Below are 17,279 nucleotides of genomic sequence, written 5' to 3'. Positions count from 1 at the left end.
TGTGGCCGCTCAGACCTGATGACTAGGTTTGCTATCGAGAGATCGTCTTCTCCTTTCCCTCCGAGCCCAATCCTGCGGGATTTACACTCCCCATCGCCGTGAGGTGAGGATATGCGGTACTCCTGACCTACAGGCCTCGGGCACTTCTAGCCTTCTCAGACTACTTTGTGCATAACATAGACAAACATTTATTTTTAAAAAATAAATTAAAGTCTGCTTTCCCCCCAAACCAGGATAATATAGGAAGCCGCGTCCGGCTGCAATCCCTCCTAGGACAACATTTAAGATAACACCTGTGAAAGATGCCCAAAATGCCGTTATCCCAGGGAAAACGAGAGCCACTTTTACATGGCTGCACCTTAAAAAACCACAAAAAAAAAAAATCAAAGGGGTGAGAAGGGAGAGTTTTGGCACCCATAGCACTCTCCTCGCTGCCCCGGGGAGGGCAATAACCGGCACTCCCTGCTCCCTCCCCACCTCATGCAGCTGCCACCGGGATACGGCACCCGGCACGGAGATAAACCGAAAAGTTGGAGAAGGTGGTATAGAAAAGCACTTACCTGCTGCGTGCACAAAGTATGCCAAATATAAATCGAGTTCCTTAACAGAAACTCCTATATGGTGGGGCTGTACGCACAGCCCGGGGTTAGAGCACTGTGGGGACTTTACAAGGCGCTCGCCATCAGTACTTTCGAGCGGAATACCTTTAAATAAAATCACCATAACAAGGTCCAACCTCCAGACCTTATCTGCCTGGCGAAGGCAGTCAATTCTTCTCATCTTGCCCTTCTGGTCTGGATTGGAAAGAACGCAACACGGAGGCTTTTTTCCTGTGACTGTGAGAACAAAATCCTCCCGAAATTCAGGCCTGATATCTTTCCGGAGCTTTGCCAGAAGTCTGGATGCCCATTTTTGCTTTACCTCGGGTTTTTCACTTAGCAGTTCGTCCTTCACGGCTCTCTCTTCCTCTTTTGACATGCGTTTTTCATGTTTTTTGAAGTATTTTCTTTTTCGGGCTTGCAGGTTGAACCACGTGTATGCAAACGCTCGGACGTGAGGCAGAAGTGCTTCGATGAAGGGATGAAATTCATCCTGAAAAAAGTTACAGAGAAGGGGCGATGTCATCGAAACCATCAACAAAAAGCTGCCAGAAATGGGGCTTTCCCGGGATGGTGGGAATTAGGAGGGAGTTTATATGTTTTATGGGCCGTAGGGTTTGTACCCCTCGCTGACAGACCCCAACCCGCCACCGCCGCACCAACCCAAAACCTCTGCTCCCACCTTCCCAAAAACAGGGTCCAACTTCAACCAAGGGTGCAATGAAGAGTTCTTTTCCCCAGTTCCCAAATCTCTTTAAAAACACAAGGTAGAATGAGTTAAAAGCTAAAAACCCTGCTGCAAGTCCACTTGCGGAGCGCGTATCTCTCTTTGCTCTCTCCCTGACCCCGCTGCTTGCGGTGTAGCCAGCGTATGCCCGCCAATTTGGCAAATCCTAAACATTTGGATGCCAATCAATGTTTGTATGGGGAAGTCTAAAGTATAGTAAAACTTTCCCTAAGATATATTTGGAAATAGCAGCAGGCAGTATAGTAAAACACCAATATAGCGGCGTATACAAATACAATGAAGGCTGGTTTTCTATCCAGTTCCTAAGCGGTGAAGGGAGTAGAAAGCAACGCGGCCGATTTATCCTGCACACACGGCAATAACTAACACTAAAATCCTAGAAAATGCAAGTCTCATGAATTAATTTTTATTTTTATTTATATTTATTCAAAAGAAAGAGATTAAAACCTGATATTCAGGCACATTTGGACAAGCCAAACTCTGAGGCTTCCCACAAAATAAAAATAAACAGGGAAAAAAGCAAAATACGGTAACAGAAAACCTGAGCGCAACTTAAGCAAATATGCAGAAGATTATTAATTTTTTTCTCTATGCTTCGTGTCACATTTTTATGTATATAAAACTAAATGCCCTACTTGGAAAGTTAGTTTGGCCATCCAGAGACACTGCTTGCTTTGTGTAACGATGAGTTAAAGATCACCCCTCTTCCTTGGCACAAAAATAATCGCGATTAAAAGTGTGCCGATAATAAAAAAATTGCAAGAAAGACACACACGCACCCCAATTTTGGTTAAAAAAAATAATAGTATATATCCTCAAAAAGTACTACATAAATCAGCCCAAGAGATCAAAACATATTATAATACGCTGAGGCCACACTTCTTGTTTTATTCTGAATAAATGAATGACCGAACTCCAGGCTGCACATAAAAACATATATAGCCTGTGAGGCCTGATCCAGCACTGAGTGCCGGGGACGTCCCTGCTTCCAGGGGCCGAGTTCCTCCTTTTCTCAGGATTGGGCCCTCCAGGAGGGGAAAAATAGAGTCATTTGTGCAGCGTTTCCCCCAGCCGGGCAAGAGCCTCCCGCTGCCCACCCTTGCGAGGCAACACTGGGGATTTTTCACATTAACTAACTTTTTTTATTGTAATTACCCCATGGAGTGCATTTCCTACCCAAACGGTTTCAGGTCGTGCAAATATTGCTATTAAGCAGACATCTTGCTTGCTTTCAACACCTTCTTTTAACTTGCATTTCCTTTGCAAAAATTATGAAAAATTGAGAAATCAATAGCAGAAATACCCATCAGCAAAATCCTGTCGTAATTCAAGACCTGCTGACTCCCCAAAAGCTTCCCTCGCGCTTATTCCGAGTGGCCCCTGAATTGTAAAGACTTAAATCTATAGGTGATACCACAGCGTTTATTTCTTTTATTTTCAACACAGATTGTGAAAAACTACCAAAAATGGCACAATATATTTCACTGTGGCACAGCAGAGCGGCAGTAATCGCGAGGACTATGAATGATTATTAAAATAGAAGCAGGTAAAATAAAATAAATCAGTCTGATGATTGGCACATTCCTTATTTTTTTTTTTTTTCCCTCCCTCCTCTAGTGGAAAAGATAGTTTCAAATTTCAATAAAGTTGGGGGGGGGGGGGGGAAAGAAGAGAAAAAAGATTGCTGCGAGTTTGCAGTCGGCAGATTCAAAAAGTGAGAGGAGGCACAATCCCAGCACATGGAGCTGCTCTCACCCACCAGAAACAGCTCTCGCAGGGAAGGGGAGGGGGGGGGGAAGAGGAAAAAATAATCAAATCTATAAAAACTACAGGTCCCTACAAGCTATTAAAAATAATAAACCCTCCCTTCTGATCCCTCCTGTGCTTCCCCCTTCGCCACTCAGGGAGAGTCAGGGAAAAAAAGGGCCTTTTGTCAAGTGGAAGTTTATCTGCGAAGGTACACACAGAGCAGAGGCTCGACAGACCCACAGCGAGCCAGGGGAGCGCTTCGAGCGTCCCTCGTTTCCAAACACGTTCTTGGTACATCCTGAAATATTTCAACTTTCCTGCTTTAAGCAGCGCTTTTGTCCTGCCTGATCTCATGTGCTCGGGACTTTTTTGGCTCGACGCTGGATACTATCCAAGAGAGAGTTGCTTTAACCTGCGCTAAAGCTGATTGCGACGATGCGAACCTGAAAGGGGAGGTAGAAACAACACCCTCTGAAAAGAACTGATTTAAAACCCACTTTAAAAGACTTCGGGGCGAGGGGGGGAATAAAAAGGTGCTTTTTTCTTTTTGTGGTGTGAAGCCTATGGCTGAAGTAAATGAGAGGCACCGCTGCTCGGCGCGCGAGGTGTGCACACTGTTAGACTCCAATGTGTCTGTTCAAAATGGTGTACGAGGAGAAAAGGTTCATGGCTCAGAACCAGACCAACTTTCCAAGTGTCCTGGTAAACTCCAAATCCCACCGCTTCCACCTCGGCGGCGAGGTATTACCAAAGGCGAAGTGGAAAGAAAAAGCACTCGGGGCTGATCAAACAAAATTGGGCTGGAAGCGGGGAAAGGGGGGGGAGGGAAGCACTTTCTGCACAATACAATTATTTATTTCAGTGTTATTATAGGGCCCCTTCCCAAAAAAAAAGTTTAGGGAATGTGTCAATGCAAGTGTGCTAAAGACTGGTCTGCAGGCTCACTGTAAAACAGCAAGATTTGAAGTAACTGGTGGAAAAGGAGCTGATCTTTGCCTCTCCTCAAGTTAGCTTTAAGGGAAACTTCCAAAGTATTTGATAAAGACGTTTGCTTACCCCCCTCAGTGCTTGATGGGTCACCTAAAAAGAAAAGGCACCAGAAAGCTGGGAAAGCAAGAACAAAAAGTTTCCTTTTTATGATTATTATGACTATTATTATTTATCTCATTGCACTACTCTCCAAAGTTTGTGGATCCAGCTCTTCCGAGAGCAGCCTGTTTCCAAGCAGCACCTCAAATTTGGGCCGCACCATTGTGTGGTGCTTCTTCCCAAATTCCCCTCCGCTCTCCAGAAAAGGTATGAAAAAAAAAATCAAATAAATAAGAAATAAAATGAAACAACTACGACGAAAGAGCCCCAAAAGCGCCCGCTAGAATGTAACACTGCAAAGGAGCCTTTGGAAACAATATATTTCTGCTGATCCTTTTGAAATTAAGCCAGCTACAGTGACCCTTGTTAATATTTTTTTACAATCCATTTGCTTGTAAATCTATTTGGAGATGTGCATGTGTCCCTCAACTATTTCCTAGATCTTCAGCAGATATGTAAATGGAACGATGTTTAGATTTTTCCTGACAGATGATACAAAATGCTCGTGCCTTTGCAGTGCCAGTGCGTGGATAAATACCGCTCACAACTCGGATTTCGGGTTGTTTTCCTTTTCTAGCCCACTTTCGAAAGCTTCCCTTTAAATCTGAAGCAAAACTTAACACACACACACACACACAAAAAAAAAAAAAGGCAAAGGGAAAAAAAAAAATCTCCGTCCCAAAACTCGTATCAATAAAAGCTCCTGGAATGGAAAAAAAAATAGGAAATTGTTGTGATTGCTCAGGGCATGTCCCTTTTTTCCATTAAAAAATGACAGAATCACTTAATTGATCCTTCGGAGCGAAGAGTTTGTCAGGAGGCCTCTAATCCTCATCTTACTTTTCCAAACGTGCAACAAGAATGCGAGGTTTGAGTATAAGCACAGAGCTGGGCTTTTTTTCCCTTATTTTCTTCCCTGGTTTTTTTTTTTTTTCTTTATTTGAATTAAAATAAAAGGGGGACACACACGACACAACCCGGGGGCCGAGGAGCACCCAAGCCATGGGTTTATTTTGCTGTCCTCAATGTGTAACTGGGCCTAGTGCACCCCAGCAGCAGCCGTGCAGCTGTGGAGCGATGCGGAGCGCGGCCGGCCCTGCGAGCAGCCTGGTCCTCGCCCTCCCGCACGAGCACGACTGACAAAAAACAGGTATTTTCCCCGAGTTGGAATTCCAGGAGCAAACTTTGGGCCAGCCGGAACGCACACTCGCATCCCGGCCTCTCCAAAACTCCCTCCGCTCCCGTTTTCCTCCTGCCTTTCATCAAGTGTACGGAGGGTTTTTAAGCCCGGTGGAGTTTTGTGCCTTCGCTCTGGCTTCTCCTGCAGAAATTTAAGGGAATGGGGGGGGGGGGGGGGACCGCGGTGGGAGAAGGGGATGAAACTTTTGCAGCTCTTGGGGAGCTGCCTTCCCTTCTCGCTGCATTTTTCTCGACGGAAAGAGCCTGGAGAGGCTTTCTCACCGGGAGAAAAAAAATATTCAAATTAAATTAATAAGAATAATGTAGTCAAAATCTCCTGCAGGAGGAAATAATCTGGGGTTTGAGTCCACCACAAAGCATTTCCTCGTTAAACCATTATATCCTGCTAATTGAAGGTGTGTAATTTAGCGTCCTGCAGCAGAGCGCGGGGAAAAAGAAGGGGGGGGGGTGCAGAGGTGCTCCGCGGCCGCGCAACTCGGGGCACCGCGGAGTGACACCCCCCCTCAGTCCCCCCCCGGCCTCGTCCCGCCGCAAAAGTTGCGCCGAGTCCCTCGGGGGGCCCGATCCGCGGGCGGGAGGGTGGCGGTGGGGGGGACAGGACACACGCGGGACAAGTTTGCGGGTGTCCCCCCCCCCTCCCCATACACACACACACACACGCTCCGGTCCTTGCAGGGTCGCGCTGCGCGGGTGCGGAGGGCACCGCACCGCGCTGCGGGAGCGTGCCCAGGTGCGGGGAACGGGCCGTCTGCGCGCCCGCGGAATGAAAGAGGGGGGTGCGTGTGAAGCGCGGAGGAATCCCACCCGCGTAACCCCGAGCGGGGTGTCCGGGCGGTGCGGGCCGGGCCGTGCTGTGCTGTGCTGCGGAAAGGCGCAGCGGCCGGTAGCGCTGCCCCGGGGCCGCGGTGAGGGGCGCGGGCGGCGGCGGTGGCGGCGGGCGGCGGCATCGATCGCGGATGACCAAGCACGGCGGGGCCGTGCGGGGCGTCCCGCAGCATATACCCCCCCCCCCATTAATTAAACCATTAATAAGTAGGCGCCATTAGCCATGTGCCGCCACAAATGGCCGTGCGGGAAGGGGGGGGGGGGTGTGGGGGGGTGGGATGCAAGCGAAAGGCAACAAAGTTAGTTTCGGCGAGCGGCGTTTCTGCCCCTTCCCCGGCGCGCACACACCCCGCACACCACGCTCACACGCAGTCCCGCACACCCGCACCCCGCAGCGCCGGCCCCACCGCGCCCCGGCAGCCGCTTACCTGGGTGAGACAGAGCGGAGAATACATGACTGCTGCGGGGGGCTGCGGTTTGGAGGTGTGCGTGTGCGGGAGAGAGGGAGAGAGAGAGGGGGAGAGACAGAGGGAGAGGGAGAGAGAGGAGGGGAAAGAGGAGAGAGAGAGAGAGAGAGAGAGAGGAGAGGAGGGGGAGCCCCGAGCCTGCTTCTTGCTTTCACATTTCCAACTCTGCCAAACTGCAGCCAGCGCGGAGCCGCTCCATGAGCTGAACTTTAACCCCGCCTCGACTTTCCCGCACTACGCGCTCGGCATGCCTGCCCCGCGCGCCGTTAAAGGCATAGCGCACGCTTTGCGCGCCCCCCGCCACGCTCCCCCGCGGCCTCCTCCTCCGCTCCGCGCCTCTCCGCGCCGCTCTGCGTTGCCCTTGCGCCGCGCCGCCCCGCTCAGCGCTGCGCTGCGCTGCGCGCCGCCCGCGGGGGGCGGGGAGGGGCGGGGAGGGGGCTGCGGCGCATCCGCCTCCCTCCGCCCCAACGCCCCGCAGCGCGGGCAGCCGCGGAGGGGATGGCGGGGACCGGAGCGAAGTTTCCGCGGGTGTGGGGTGGGGGTGGTTCTGCGGGGTTTTGTTATTATTATTTATTTGGGTTATTTGGGGGTTTTTGGGGTTTCCCGATTTTTTGTTTTTACTGCGGCTCCGCTCGGCCCTTGGCCGGGGAGAGGGGGGGGTGATGGGGGAGCGGCGCTGCGTTCACAACTTTCCCCATCCCCGTTGTCACTTGTCATTTTAAATCAAGCGCTTGATGGTCAAGGGTGCTTATTCCACTTTGAAATAATGATAAATCAAATAATACATTAAATAACACACCCACATAAATTAATCTTGTCGCCCCCCCACCCTTTAATTAATAAAATCACCCCTTAAAAGTGAAGCGCTTAACATTAAAAATCCACCCGCGCCTCCTGCCACTTCCCGAGCGCATTGTCTTGGCACTGGCAGCGTTTGGGTTTGGGGTTTGGATGCTCTCCAGCCCGCTCAGGGGGACTCGGAGGGTGTCCCGTTAGGGGTGGATGTCCCCGCTCCTTTCCCAGCTTAGGAATAGCGTTTCCCATTGATGCTGGAGGGAGTTAAGGCGGCCTCCGCGTCCCTGCGCGTAGTTATACGCGGAGGGGGGGGACACATACATAGGGAAAAATCCCACCCATAGCAGGACACGGGGAGAAAATCCCTCCACACACAGCTCGTTTAAAAAGTGGCGGGGGGGTTGCGCGGGTGCGGAGGGGAGCGCACCCAACCCCCCCGCTCTCGCGCTGCACCGTTCCCAGCCTTTTGCGGTTTGCAGCATTATCTTGGAGTAACTTTTGGCGCCCTTCGGGAGACTTTTGGCCGCGGGACGGCTGGTTGCGCCCTCTAGGCAGGGCCCGCGGTCAAGCGCAGCCCCTCCGCAGCCGCGGACAACGCACACCACAAACCCCCCTCCAAAATTAAGCAGAGCGAAAGCACCTTCTCCCTCCCCTCCGCGGTATTTTTCAGCGCTATAGGGCTGTGCGCGCAAGGTATTCTTATTTTTTCGCAACTCAGCGTTTTGCTAAGGACGCTTGAAATAATAAATAATTTTCATTCTTTTTTAGAGAAATTAGTATTTTTTCGCCCTCTCCCCCCCCCTGGGGTTTTTTTTTGGTGCTAAATCCGGAGGTTTCCGCGGCTCCGTCCCCGCGGGGCGCCGCCAACTTCGGCGGAAAAGGCGAAAAAAAAAAAAAAACCCCAGAAAAATTAAAAAAAAATAATAAAATAAATAATAAGAAAAAAAAAAAGACGCGCCCCTCCCCCCGGGGGAGTTCAAACGTCGCAACACCCACCCCCGCCGCTGATTGGACGGCGGCCGGCGACGTCACAAGGCCCCGCCCCGCCGATTGGCCCCCGCCGCGGTCCGTCACACCGCGCGCCCAGCCGCGTTTCTTTGTGCGCGGCCGCGGGCGCTCCGGACGGCGCGTTCCGGAGTCGGCGCGCACGGACGGGCGGCCCCCGTGGAGGGGGTGGGGGGGGATATCTGTCAAAGTCAGCGTTTTCCTTAAATCCCTTAAAATATAATTATTAAAACAAAAAAGGAGGAAAAAAAAAACCCCAAAGGTAACCCCTGTGCAGGCAGCCGCGGCCGCGCACAGACCCCGCGCAGCTCCCGCCCAGACAATAGCTTGCTATCTCTGCAAAAGCATGGAAATTGGGTTAAAAACCACAAAAACAACACACGGAACAACCCAAAAGAGGAGTTTAAGACCATGCCCGCGCACAGAGCGAACGGGAGAAACTTTGCGCGGCCCCGACCGTTGGCACTTCATGTTTTTATGTCTCTATTTTCTTAATTTAATAGCTAAAATAAACTTGCAGCCGTTGAGAACCCGGAAGAGAATAAACGCCGCAGCCAATTGCCGCCTGCCGTTCGGTGCCTTGTGTGCTTTGGGGGCTTTTCCTTGGGTTTGGGGTGTTTATCCCGGTAGCTCCGGGCCGGGCCGGGGGGCTGCGGGCGGCCGGTGCCGGGCAGGGTCGCGCTGCCCCGGCGCTGCCGCTGCCTGTCCCCGCTCTGCCGGGCGGGCTCCAGCGCCCGGGACTTTGCAGAAGTTGCGAGCGATTCGGCAGCCGCCCGCGTCCCTCCTCCCCTTCCCCTCCTCCTCTTTCTCCTCCATCATCCTCCCCCCCCCCCCCCCCCCCCTTATTTCCGCAATCGCCGCGATTTGCATAGGAGACCCGCACCGGGGGGTGGCGGGGCTCACGGACATCCCCTATTCCCCCTATAGCCTCCTCTTCCCAAGGACGGGCGGCCCTGCTGCGGGCCTGCAGCCAACCCCCCCCCTCCCCTTTCCCAGCCGTGGGGTCCTCCGCAGGGCTCCTCTGCTCTGCGGGAGGGCGACGGGGGTGCTGCGGGCAGCGAGCGCCCCTGGCATGGGTAACCCTCTTCGCACGGGTAACACCACCCTTGCACGGATAACTCCCCCTTGGCACGGATACCCCCACCCTTGCACGGATAACCCCTGCTTGCACGGGTAACCCCCCCTGCATGGATATTCCCCTAACCCCCTCCCTTGCACGAATAGCCCTCATCCTGTGCGGTTAACACACACACACCCCCCTTTTGCACGGGTAATCCCCCTTTTGCACGGATACCCTCTTCCCTGCACAGTTACCCCCACCCCCCATTTTGCACCGATCCCCCCCCCTTGCACGGGTAACCTCCCCCCTTTGCACGGGTAATCTTCCTGTACAGATATCCCCCCCCTCTTGCATGGATACCCCCTTCCCTGCACGGGTAACCCCCTCCCTGCACAGATATTTCCCCCCTTGCACGAATAACACCCTTCCCTTGCACCAATACCCTCCCTTCAAGCTTCCCCCCCCGCATACCAGCCCTCCCCGACGCGGGGAACCCCCATGCCTTGCACCATCAGCGCTTTGCTGCACGGGCAAAGTTCCCTGGCACTAACAAACACCCACCCCCACCGCTTTTCACGGGCACCCCATGCTCTGCACCCCCCACCCCGTGCTTTGCACCCTCATCCCGGGTGCGGACCCCCCGTCCCTCGGCAGGGGAGGAACTTTCCTCCCAGCAGCAGCAGCAGCAGCAGCAGCAGCTCAGCCGTGCCTGGCAGCACTGCAGCAACCCGGGAGCGAGCTGCTGCAAAAGTCTCCAACTGACACGGCACCCCTAAAATAGTCCTGATTTCATCCCTGAAAGGATTTCCTGGCTTTGTGTGTCTTAACTAGCCTTGGCCCAATTTTTTGTAGAATAACCCTATTATTCACAGCTCTGAGGGTACAATCTGCTAAAGTCACTTAATAAATAAAAAAAAGAAGAAAAAACCCTTCAAAGGGCGTGAGAAATAAAGGCAAACAAACAATTGTCTGTAGCTCTCAGCTCCCCTTGATCGTGGATTACCCGCTTCATTAACAGCACAAGCATTATAGTCTTAAAACTGGAAGCCTCCAAGATGCGTGATTAATACTGCCAAAATTAATTTGGGGGGGGGAGAGCAAGTGGATCTGAAGGTTAATGACTATTTTTTTTTAACAAGAAAATGAGACTTTACTCAGCACAACTTAACTCATAACGAGTGGCGTTGGTTATCCTCTGAATGTATGCTTTTAATCGACTTGGGCAGGTATTTAAAGACGCAGAGAGCTGCAGGGGGGTGAGTGGAGAGAGGGGGAAAAAGAAAGAAGGCCACAAAAAACCCCTCCAAGCCAACTCAAATAGTGATTTTCAGCTTGAAGTTTGGGAGCTCAGCCCCGCACTGATATGTTTTAATCTCCTGGCAGTGTCTCCGCTTTCCCGGTTACTCGTAGGTGACCCCTCGGAAGATCCCGCCGATTCCCAGCGGTCTGGAGACCACAGGTTGGAAACCACTGGTTCTGCCATAAAGTTCTGTTCTTGGGCGCAGGCTCTAGGTCGGGCTCTTAGCAAATTGTCGAAGGGGTGATGTGTACTGGGGGGGCATAAATTCAAAACATCATGTCCCCTCGCCATGTGAAAGCATTATTAAAAGAAAGCATAATAAGGGATTTTCCACCATGTTATCAGCGTACAAAGAAAACTCCGAATGGGAGGGATGGCTGTCATCGGGGGTAGAAACAAGCTGGGATTTTGGAGAGGCTTGAGAAGCGCTTGAATAGCCCGTCAGTTGGACAAGGATCAGCGCTGACAATAGCCAGGCTATATGTTGGTATGGCCTGTTAACATACAGCAGCAATCATTAAAGGCCTCATCCTGACAACGGGGGCCCTCGGCCATGGTGGTGGCTTTGGGAGACACCCCAAGCCCACAGAGGTGGCTTTGCCCCTGCTGAGATGCAGAAGCTTCCCGAAATCATGGGGGTCTCAATCCTGACCCCCTTTCCGTCAACACCTCACATCCACACACTGCTATGACTTTGCATCTCCACAAACTATTTAGAAACTTAAATGCCATTATGGTTGATAAAAATCAATGTCCAGATGTTTTTGTGCCATCCCACAAAACCACTGTGGAATTAGCTGCAAGGCCTGGCAGAAATGTCCATGGAGGAGCCAAAGGTTAGTGCCTATGCTTAACCTCATCCCAGCATCCTTCATGAAATTTATATTGTGAAGGTACTAAATATGAGAGTAGACTCTAAAACTGTCTGTGGGGAAGAGATTGGGTTATTATTTATGTGTACACAGGGAGCTGTGCGTAATGGGGTTTTGCAAGGGCTGGGTTGGACGGGGCTTGGAGCAACCTGCTCTAGTGGAAGGTGTCCCTGCCCGTGGCAGGAGGTTGGAACTGGATGAGCCTTAAGGTCCCTTCCAACACAAACCATTCTATGGTTCTCTTAATTCCGCTTCAGCCTGAAGGCTCCAAACCTGGATGCAACATAAATAAACAGCATGGTTGTGCAAACGCTGCATCACCCTCAACAGGAGGGCAAGTGGGCAGAACTTGCAACCTCCAAGCTCTGAATTTCAGGGGGGGCAGCTTAAATAAGCAGACTAATAGGTTGATGGGAGTTCTCACCTTACGCCGCTAAATACATGTGAATGGTAATGCTTTTGCACGCCAGTATTTTCTGTCAGTCACCATGATTCCCAGCAGGAGGAAAAGGATAAAGAGGTGCTGTGGTCCCCCCATCTGACCAGAATTTGGGATCTGGTCCATAGGTTGCAATCACCAAAGCACCCATCCACATAGGGATGGGAATTAAATAGTTGTGCTAAGGGCAAGTGGGAATCACTGCACTATGAATTGGTCAATCCTCTCCCTTTCCATGTGAAATCTCCTACTTTAAGCATGAGTTATTGGAGGCATTGCTGCCTGGCACAGCTGTATGTGGGGTGCTGGCTCCAGAGCCAAGCATATCACAAACACGCCTGTGGACTTGTAACGGCATTTCCACAGGGTCTTGAGTCTATTGCGAAATGCGCTGTGGAAGAATAACTTCCCAGCAGAAGTGCTTGGGCTGCAGAAAGGAAGCGAACGGAGCAGCGAGAGGCGGATGGGCAGTGTTTCCCCTTTTGTTTTGCTGCAGATCTTTCTGATGGGGAGCAAAATAAATGGTACTATTTTAATAAAAACATGCTTTGCAAGCAGAATTTGTTTGAAAACCAGAAAAACCACAAAGTGAAAGTTCCCTGTGAAAGTGGAACACAGCTTAATAAGTCGCTGTGAATTTACTCATGATTTGAGCAGTGCCTGCTAACCCAGCCCTGCAACTGTGTGTACCCAAAATCCCTGCCCACCATCTTGATGCCACCATCCAGCTGGATAAACCCCCCCATCTGCAACCAGGATGTGAATATGTACAATCGCCCTCAGATACACTTTATTTGTACCCAGCCCCGTGGTGTTATCGCTGCTGGAAGCTGATGGACACCTCTCACAATGGTACAAAATCATTCTCCAGCGATACTGAGTGATTACGGTGCGCAGTGCTGATATTGCCATCGTCCCAAATCCAATGTTTTATCAGGCAGTTTGGCATAAACGCTTTGGACCTGATGTGGAACGCCTCGATGGAAATATTGCTTGTGTAAAGTTTGCGCAAGGGTGGTATAAACGTGGTGTGGCAAATGATGTTTATATGCCCATACACACACTGTTTATTTTTGTGTTTTATATGTATATATGTGCATTGTCATATTGATTTATGAAATGTATTCCTCAGAAAGGAAGTATGGGTTTTGTTGCTGTTTTTCATACGAGAGCAGTTTATATTCAGGGTTCACTCAGCTAAAAGCTGAGATGCATTGTATGGTGTGAAAAATACAGCTTAATAGTTGCTCACTGAACTTCGTAAGATTCAGGTAACACAAACTGAGGTGTGTTACAGATAAGTCACTTCTAAGAGAAAACAGGACATACTGACAACATCACTAACACTGCTGAGAAGCAGCAAAGGGGTACTTTAGCCCTCACTAAAGTGCATTCCCTTTGCTGCAAGGCTTGTCGCTGTGCTCTAGAACTTTCAAAATTGAGATGTGTATCATTTCCCTAAATAAACAAATAAATTTTAAAAGTCAATAAATAAATAAATAATAATTAAAAATAATCAAAGCAACAACACGTTTAAGCACTTAAGTCCTTTTTTTCACATTTCTTATCCATGCTAAAGCTCTGGGAAGGGAAAACACAATAAATCCAAGTGGCCTTTTCAGCCAGAAAACCAGCCCAGCTCTGTACCTAGGCTCGAGACTGGCAAGGCGGGTACGGGAACAGGTGCAGGTTTATTACTGCTCCTCTGGCATCATGTGTGTCGTGCTGAATTCATCTGCAAATCTCTTCTGCAAACTCTTGTTTTCAACGCAGTTCAAGCCCTGCTGACCCAGAGCGCACACGAAGGCGTATGCAGAGTAGTAAAGTTTTCCATCACAAGTTTTCCTAACTTCTGTTTTCTGCTGTAAAAAATTACCCTTTACAGCCCTAAATTAGGTATTTAAAATGTGGTAAGGTCTATGCTCTTCATAGTAAGGACAGGCACTGCTACAGCTATTTTAGAAACCCCACTTTTAATCCCATTAACTTTGAACTAAATGAAATTTTAGGGAATAAACAGTAATACCCTTCCACTGTGATTAGTAACTTTCCATGTCTCTGCCTTTCCTAATTTTACAGACAACTTCATAACATGCAAGGAGTGAGTATAAAGATTTAAAGTTGGGACTCTGTGATCTTATGGTCTTTTCCAACCTAAATGATCCTATGACTCTATAACAGCCCTGTGTATAACGCAGAAGTTGGTTGTAAGAACTCAAATCTGCACAAGAGCCAACGCTTCTGCCTAAAGATGTCACTAAAAATCCCAGAGGGAAGCGTACCCGGTCCGGTTTGCTTGCTCTGCCTTTCCCAGTGCCTTACAGCAAAAGAAACGTGTTCAGTCCCAGCTCCTGAAATATTTTTCTTTGGGAAGGCTTTATTACTGTTAATTCACTGACCTGCGGCATTGTAAACCCTGGCAATAGAGATCCCTGGGCGTGGGCACCCTGCGCTGGTATCGGATCTCTCTGGAGAAGCTGGTTTTTTTTATGCAGAAGAGAAGGATTTCTTTTTAAAACCAGAAGTGTAATCCGTGTGGGCTGCCTGTCACAATCACTGCTCTCCTCTCTTTAACAGCCAGGGAGAGGTGAGACCATTCCTCTGCTCACCCGACTGTTGTGTGAACTTCTCTACAGGGCTGGGATGGTTTCCAGCGGGTAACCCCCGGCACAGCCAGGCACGATGCACAGGTGGCCCTTACAAAGCCTTTGGATTCCTGGAAAAACACATAAATCACGACACCGCCCCTCGTACGGATGCCCGACCCCTTCGTTAACTTCTTGGATGAAAAGGTTATTTCTGAGCCTATGGAGCAGGTGTACGTACGGTTGTGAAACTCGCAAGGCAAAGACACACAGAGCGTAATTATTTCTCCCTTAGAAAACTGCAAATCCAAGCTTGGAGATTCCCCAGCCCGGATCCCCCCTCCTCCAGGAGGAAATAAGCATTTCCTTACAGATACTCAATTTATTATTATTATTATTATTTTAAATCCTCTTCAGATTCAGCTTGCCACTAAATATAGAAACTCTTGGAGCCGCACAAAACGTGCATCGCCCCACAGCTGCTCATTTGCAATTTGTTCTGCGCTTTGAAAATCTCTTTAACGCCACAAATAAACTTTGGGAAAGTTACATCCCAATAAACAATGAGGTGTTGTTTAAAATTACATGTGCTGCTGTATTATTAGGTCTCTACCGACACTACAATTATCTTTTTGAAGCTGGCAATAACGCATTAGCTGTGCAGTCAGACGCAGAAATAGAGCGGTGGATAACCCTCTGCCATTTTATGAATGGGAAAATATTTTAACAGATTGTTTCCACTTTCTTCTTTGTCCTCTCCCCAAAAGGAGCCCCCTCGACGAGACTCTTTCCCCACGTCGCTTTAATATTCATATATATTATCCATACATTGCGATAGATGATTAACCGCCTCCCCCCTCCCTCCACCCCACCGCCCCGAACAATACATATACTTATTGGATTAACTACTCAGTCCTCGCTGGGAAGCAAAGCCGGTATCCGTGAGCTCTCGCTTTTATTTGCACGTACAGCTGTAGGTCTGTGCACGGCAATAAAATAAAAACCCAATAATATAACAATAAAAAAAGGTGAATTAATCCCTACGCGGGCGCGCAGGGTCCCCGGCAGCATTCCGCCAGCCCCGCGGCACCGGCTTTACCCGCCGAGGGTGTTCGCAGCCCGGCGGCTTGTGCCCGGGTTTGCCCGGTTGTGCCGCCGCGATCCCAGGCAGAGGCTGCCCGCCCTGGGCGGCGGTGATGGGGCGTAGCGGCTGCGGTCTCCGCGCCCCCACTCCGGCGCTGCCTTGGCACCGCACCGCGGAGAGGGGGGTGGGATAGAAAATCGTGGGGGGGGAGAGAGGGAGAAAAGGGAAAATAAAAGTCTTTAAGTTTGCTGTTTGGTTTTGGTCTGCTTTGGGATTTTGGGTTGGGTTTTGGAAGGGAATAAATCAATAAATCTCGCAACCTGCCATCTCTGCCTCCTCAAGCGATCGCCAAGCCCCTGGTAGCCATTTTCAGCTAAGGTACAGGAAAAGAAAAAGGATAAAAAAAAAAAAGAAAAGAAAAGAAAAAAAGCCAAGAAAAGAATGAAAAATAAGAAACCCAAACGAGGAGAAGCGCAGCCCGCGCAGGTCGGCACCGCCGCCGCTCCAGCTGCTCCGCGCCCGCGCAACCCCCGCCGCTCGCTGCGCAGCTCCGAATTTCCCCCCCTTATTTTTTTCCTTTCATTTTTCCCCCCTTTTCTTTTTGCGCCCCCCACCCCACCCCCCCCCCTCCTTTTTGCCGCAGTGTCCGTCCGGCGCTGGCCGAGCCGCGGCTGATTTATCGCTGCTCCAGCCCCTCTCCCGATCGTGTCACGGTAAATCCCGCACATGCGGAGAGCGGGGAGGTTTTGAGCCGCCCTCCCCCCCCCCCAAAAAAATTAATAATATAAAAAAATACATATATAAATGCGAAAAGAAGAAGGGAGGGGGATAAATCCAGGGCAGAGCCGGCGCCCCCCGACCCCCGCCGCAAAATCAAGTCTCCACAAAGTATTGGGGGCGGCGGAGCGGGGCGGCGCGGAGGGAGGGAGGATGGAGGGATGGATGGAGGGTGGATGGAGGAGGAGGATGCAGGCAGGGAGGGGGCACCTGGCAGCCGCCGCCCTCCGGTCCCCCCCGCCGCTCCCCGCGGCGCTTCCCGGGCCCGGTGCCACCGGGCGTGGAGGGGGGTCACGGGGGGACCCGCCGGGCCCTTCCGCCAGCACGGTTGCTGCCTGCCAGCGCACAGCGCGTGTCTGTGCGCATCCACATGCGCTGTGTGATACATAGAGCACATGCATGTGCCTGTAGAGGGGGCGGACGCGGTGCTGGGGCCAGGTGGCACCTTCCCCGGTGGCAATGGGACACAGACCCTCAAGTGGCAATGGAAGCAGTCCCCCTGTGCAATGCGACATTAGACCCTCCGGTGGGCAATGAGACACCCATTGGCAATGGGACGCAGACTACCAGTGGCAGTGGCGATGCAGTCCCCTGGTGGCAGTGGGACACCGACCTCCGGTGGCAATGGGACACAGACCCCTGGGCAGCAGTCTCCGCTCTCCCAGCTCCACAGCAGAGGTGTTCC

At 50.9% G+C, this 17,279-nt stretch overlaps 1 protein-coding gene and 2 long non-coding RNA genes across 6 annotated transcripts in view; all 3 read right to left on the bottom strand.

The window, feature by feature from the left end:
* The window catches only part of NFIA (nuclear factor I A), a 256,674-nt gene extending 249,581 nt beyond the window's left edge, over window positions 1-7,093 (bottom strand). The window contains 2 exon segments of the mRNA XM_030494276.1: window positions 561-1,092; window positions 6,639-7,093. Of these exon segments, the coding sequence (XP_030350136.1) occupies window positions 561-1,092; window positions 6,639-6,665 (559 nt within the window). The 5' untranslated portion in view covers window positions 6,666-7,093.
* A 6,587-nt stretch (window positions 7,094-13,680) lies between these two features.
* LOC115611409 lies at window positions 13,681-15,570 on the bottom strand. Its single transcript, XR_003992573.1, has 3 exons — window positions 14,758-15,570; window positions 14,548-14,625; window positions 13,681-14,465 (listed from the first exon to the last, which is right to left on the bottom strand). It is a non-coding gene; the product is annotated as an uncharacterized LOC115611409 (long non-coding RNA).
* Window positions 15,571-15,671: 101 nt separating this feature from the next.
* On the bottom strand, window positions 15,672-16,737 carry LOC115611408. Of its 4 annotated transcripts, none has more exons than XR_003992571.1 (3): window positions 16,614-16,737; window positions 16,138-16,190; window positions 15,672-15,975 (listed from the first exon to the last, which is right to left on the bottom strand). It is a non-coding gene; the product is annotated as an uncharacterized LOC115611408 (long non-coding RNA). The 4 variants fall into 4 exon arrangements; XR_004389944.1 differs by having other exon boundaries at window positions 15,672-15,971; XR_003992570.1 differs by lacking the exon at window positions 16,614-16,737 and having other exon boundaries at window positions 16,138-16,607.
* Between the last annotated feature and the right edge of the window lie 542 nt (window positions 16,738-17,279).

The sequence above is a fragment of the Strigops habroptila genome, chromosome 8 (genome assembly GCF_004027225.2).
Source record: "Strigops habroptila isolate Jane chromosome 8, bStrHab1.2.pri, whole genome shotgun sequence".
NCBI classification, from domain to species: Eukaryota; Metazoa; Chordata; class Aves; order Psittaciformes; family Psittacidae; genus Strigops; species Strigops habroptila.
The sequence above is the reverse complement of the archived record's forward strand: the minus strand, read 5'-3'. Positions and strand labels throughout refer to the sequence as shown.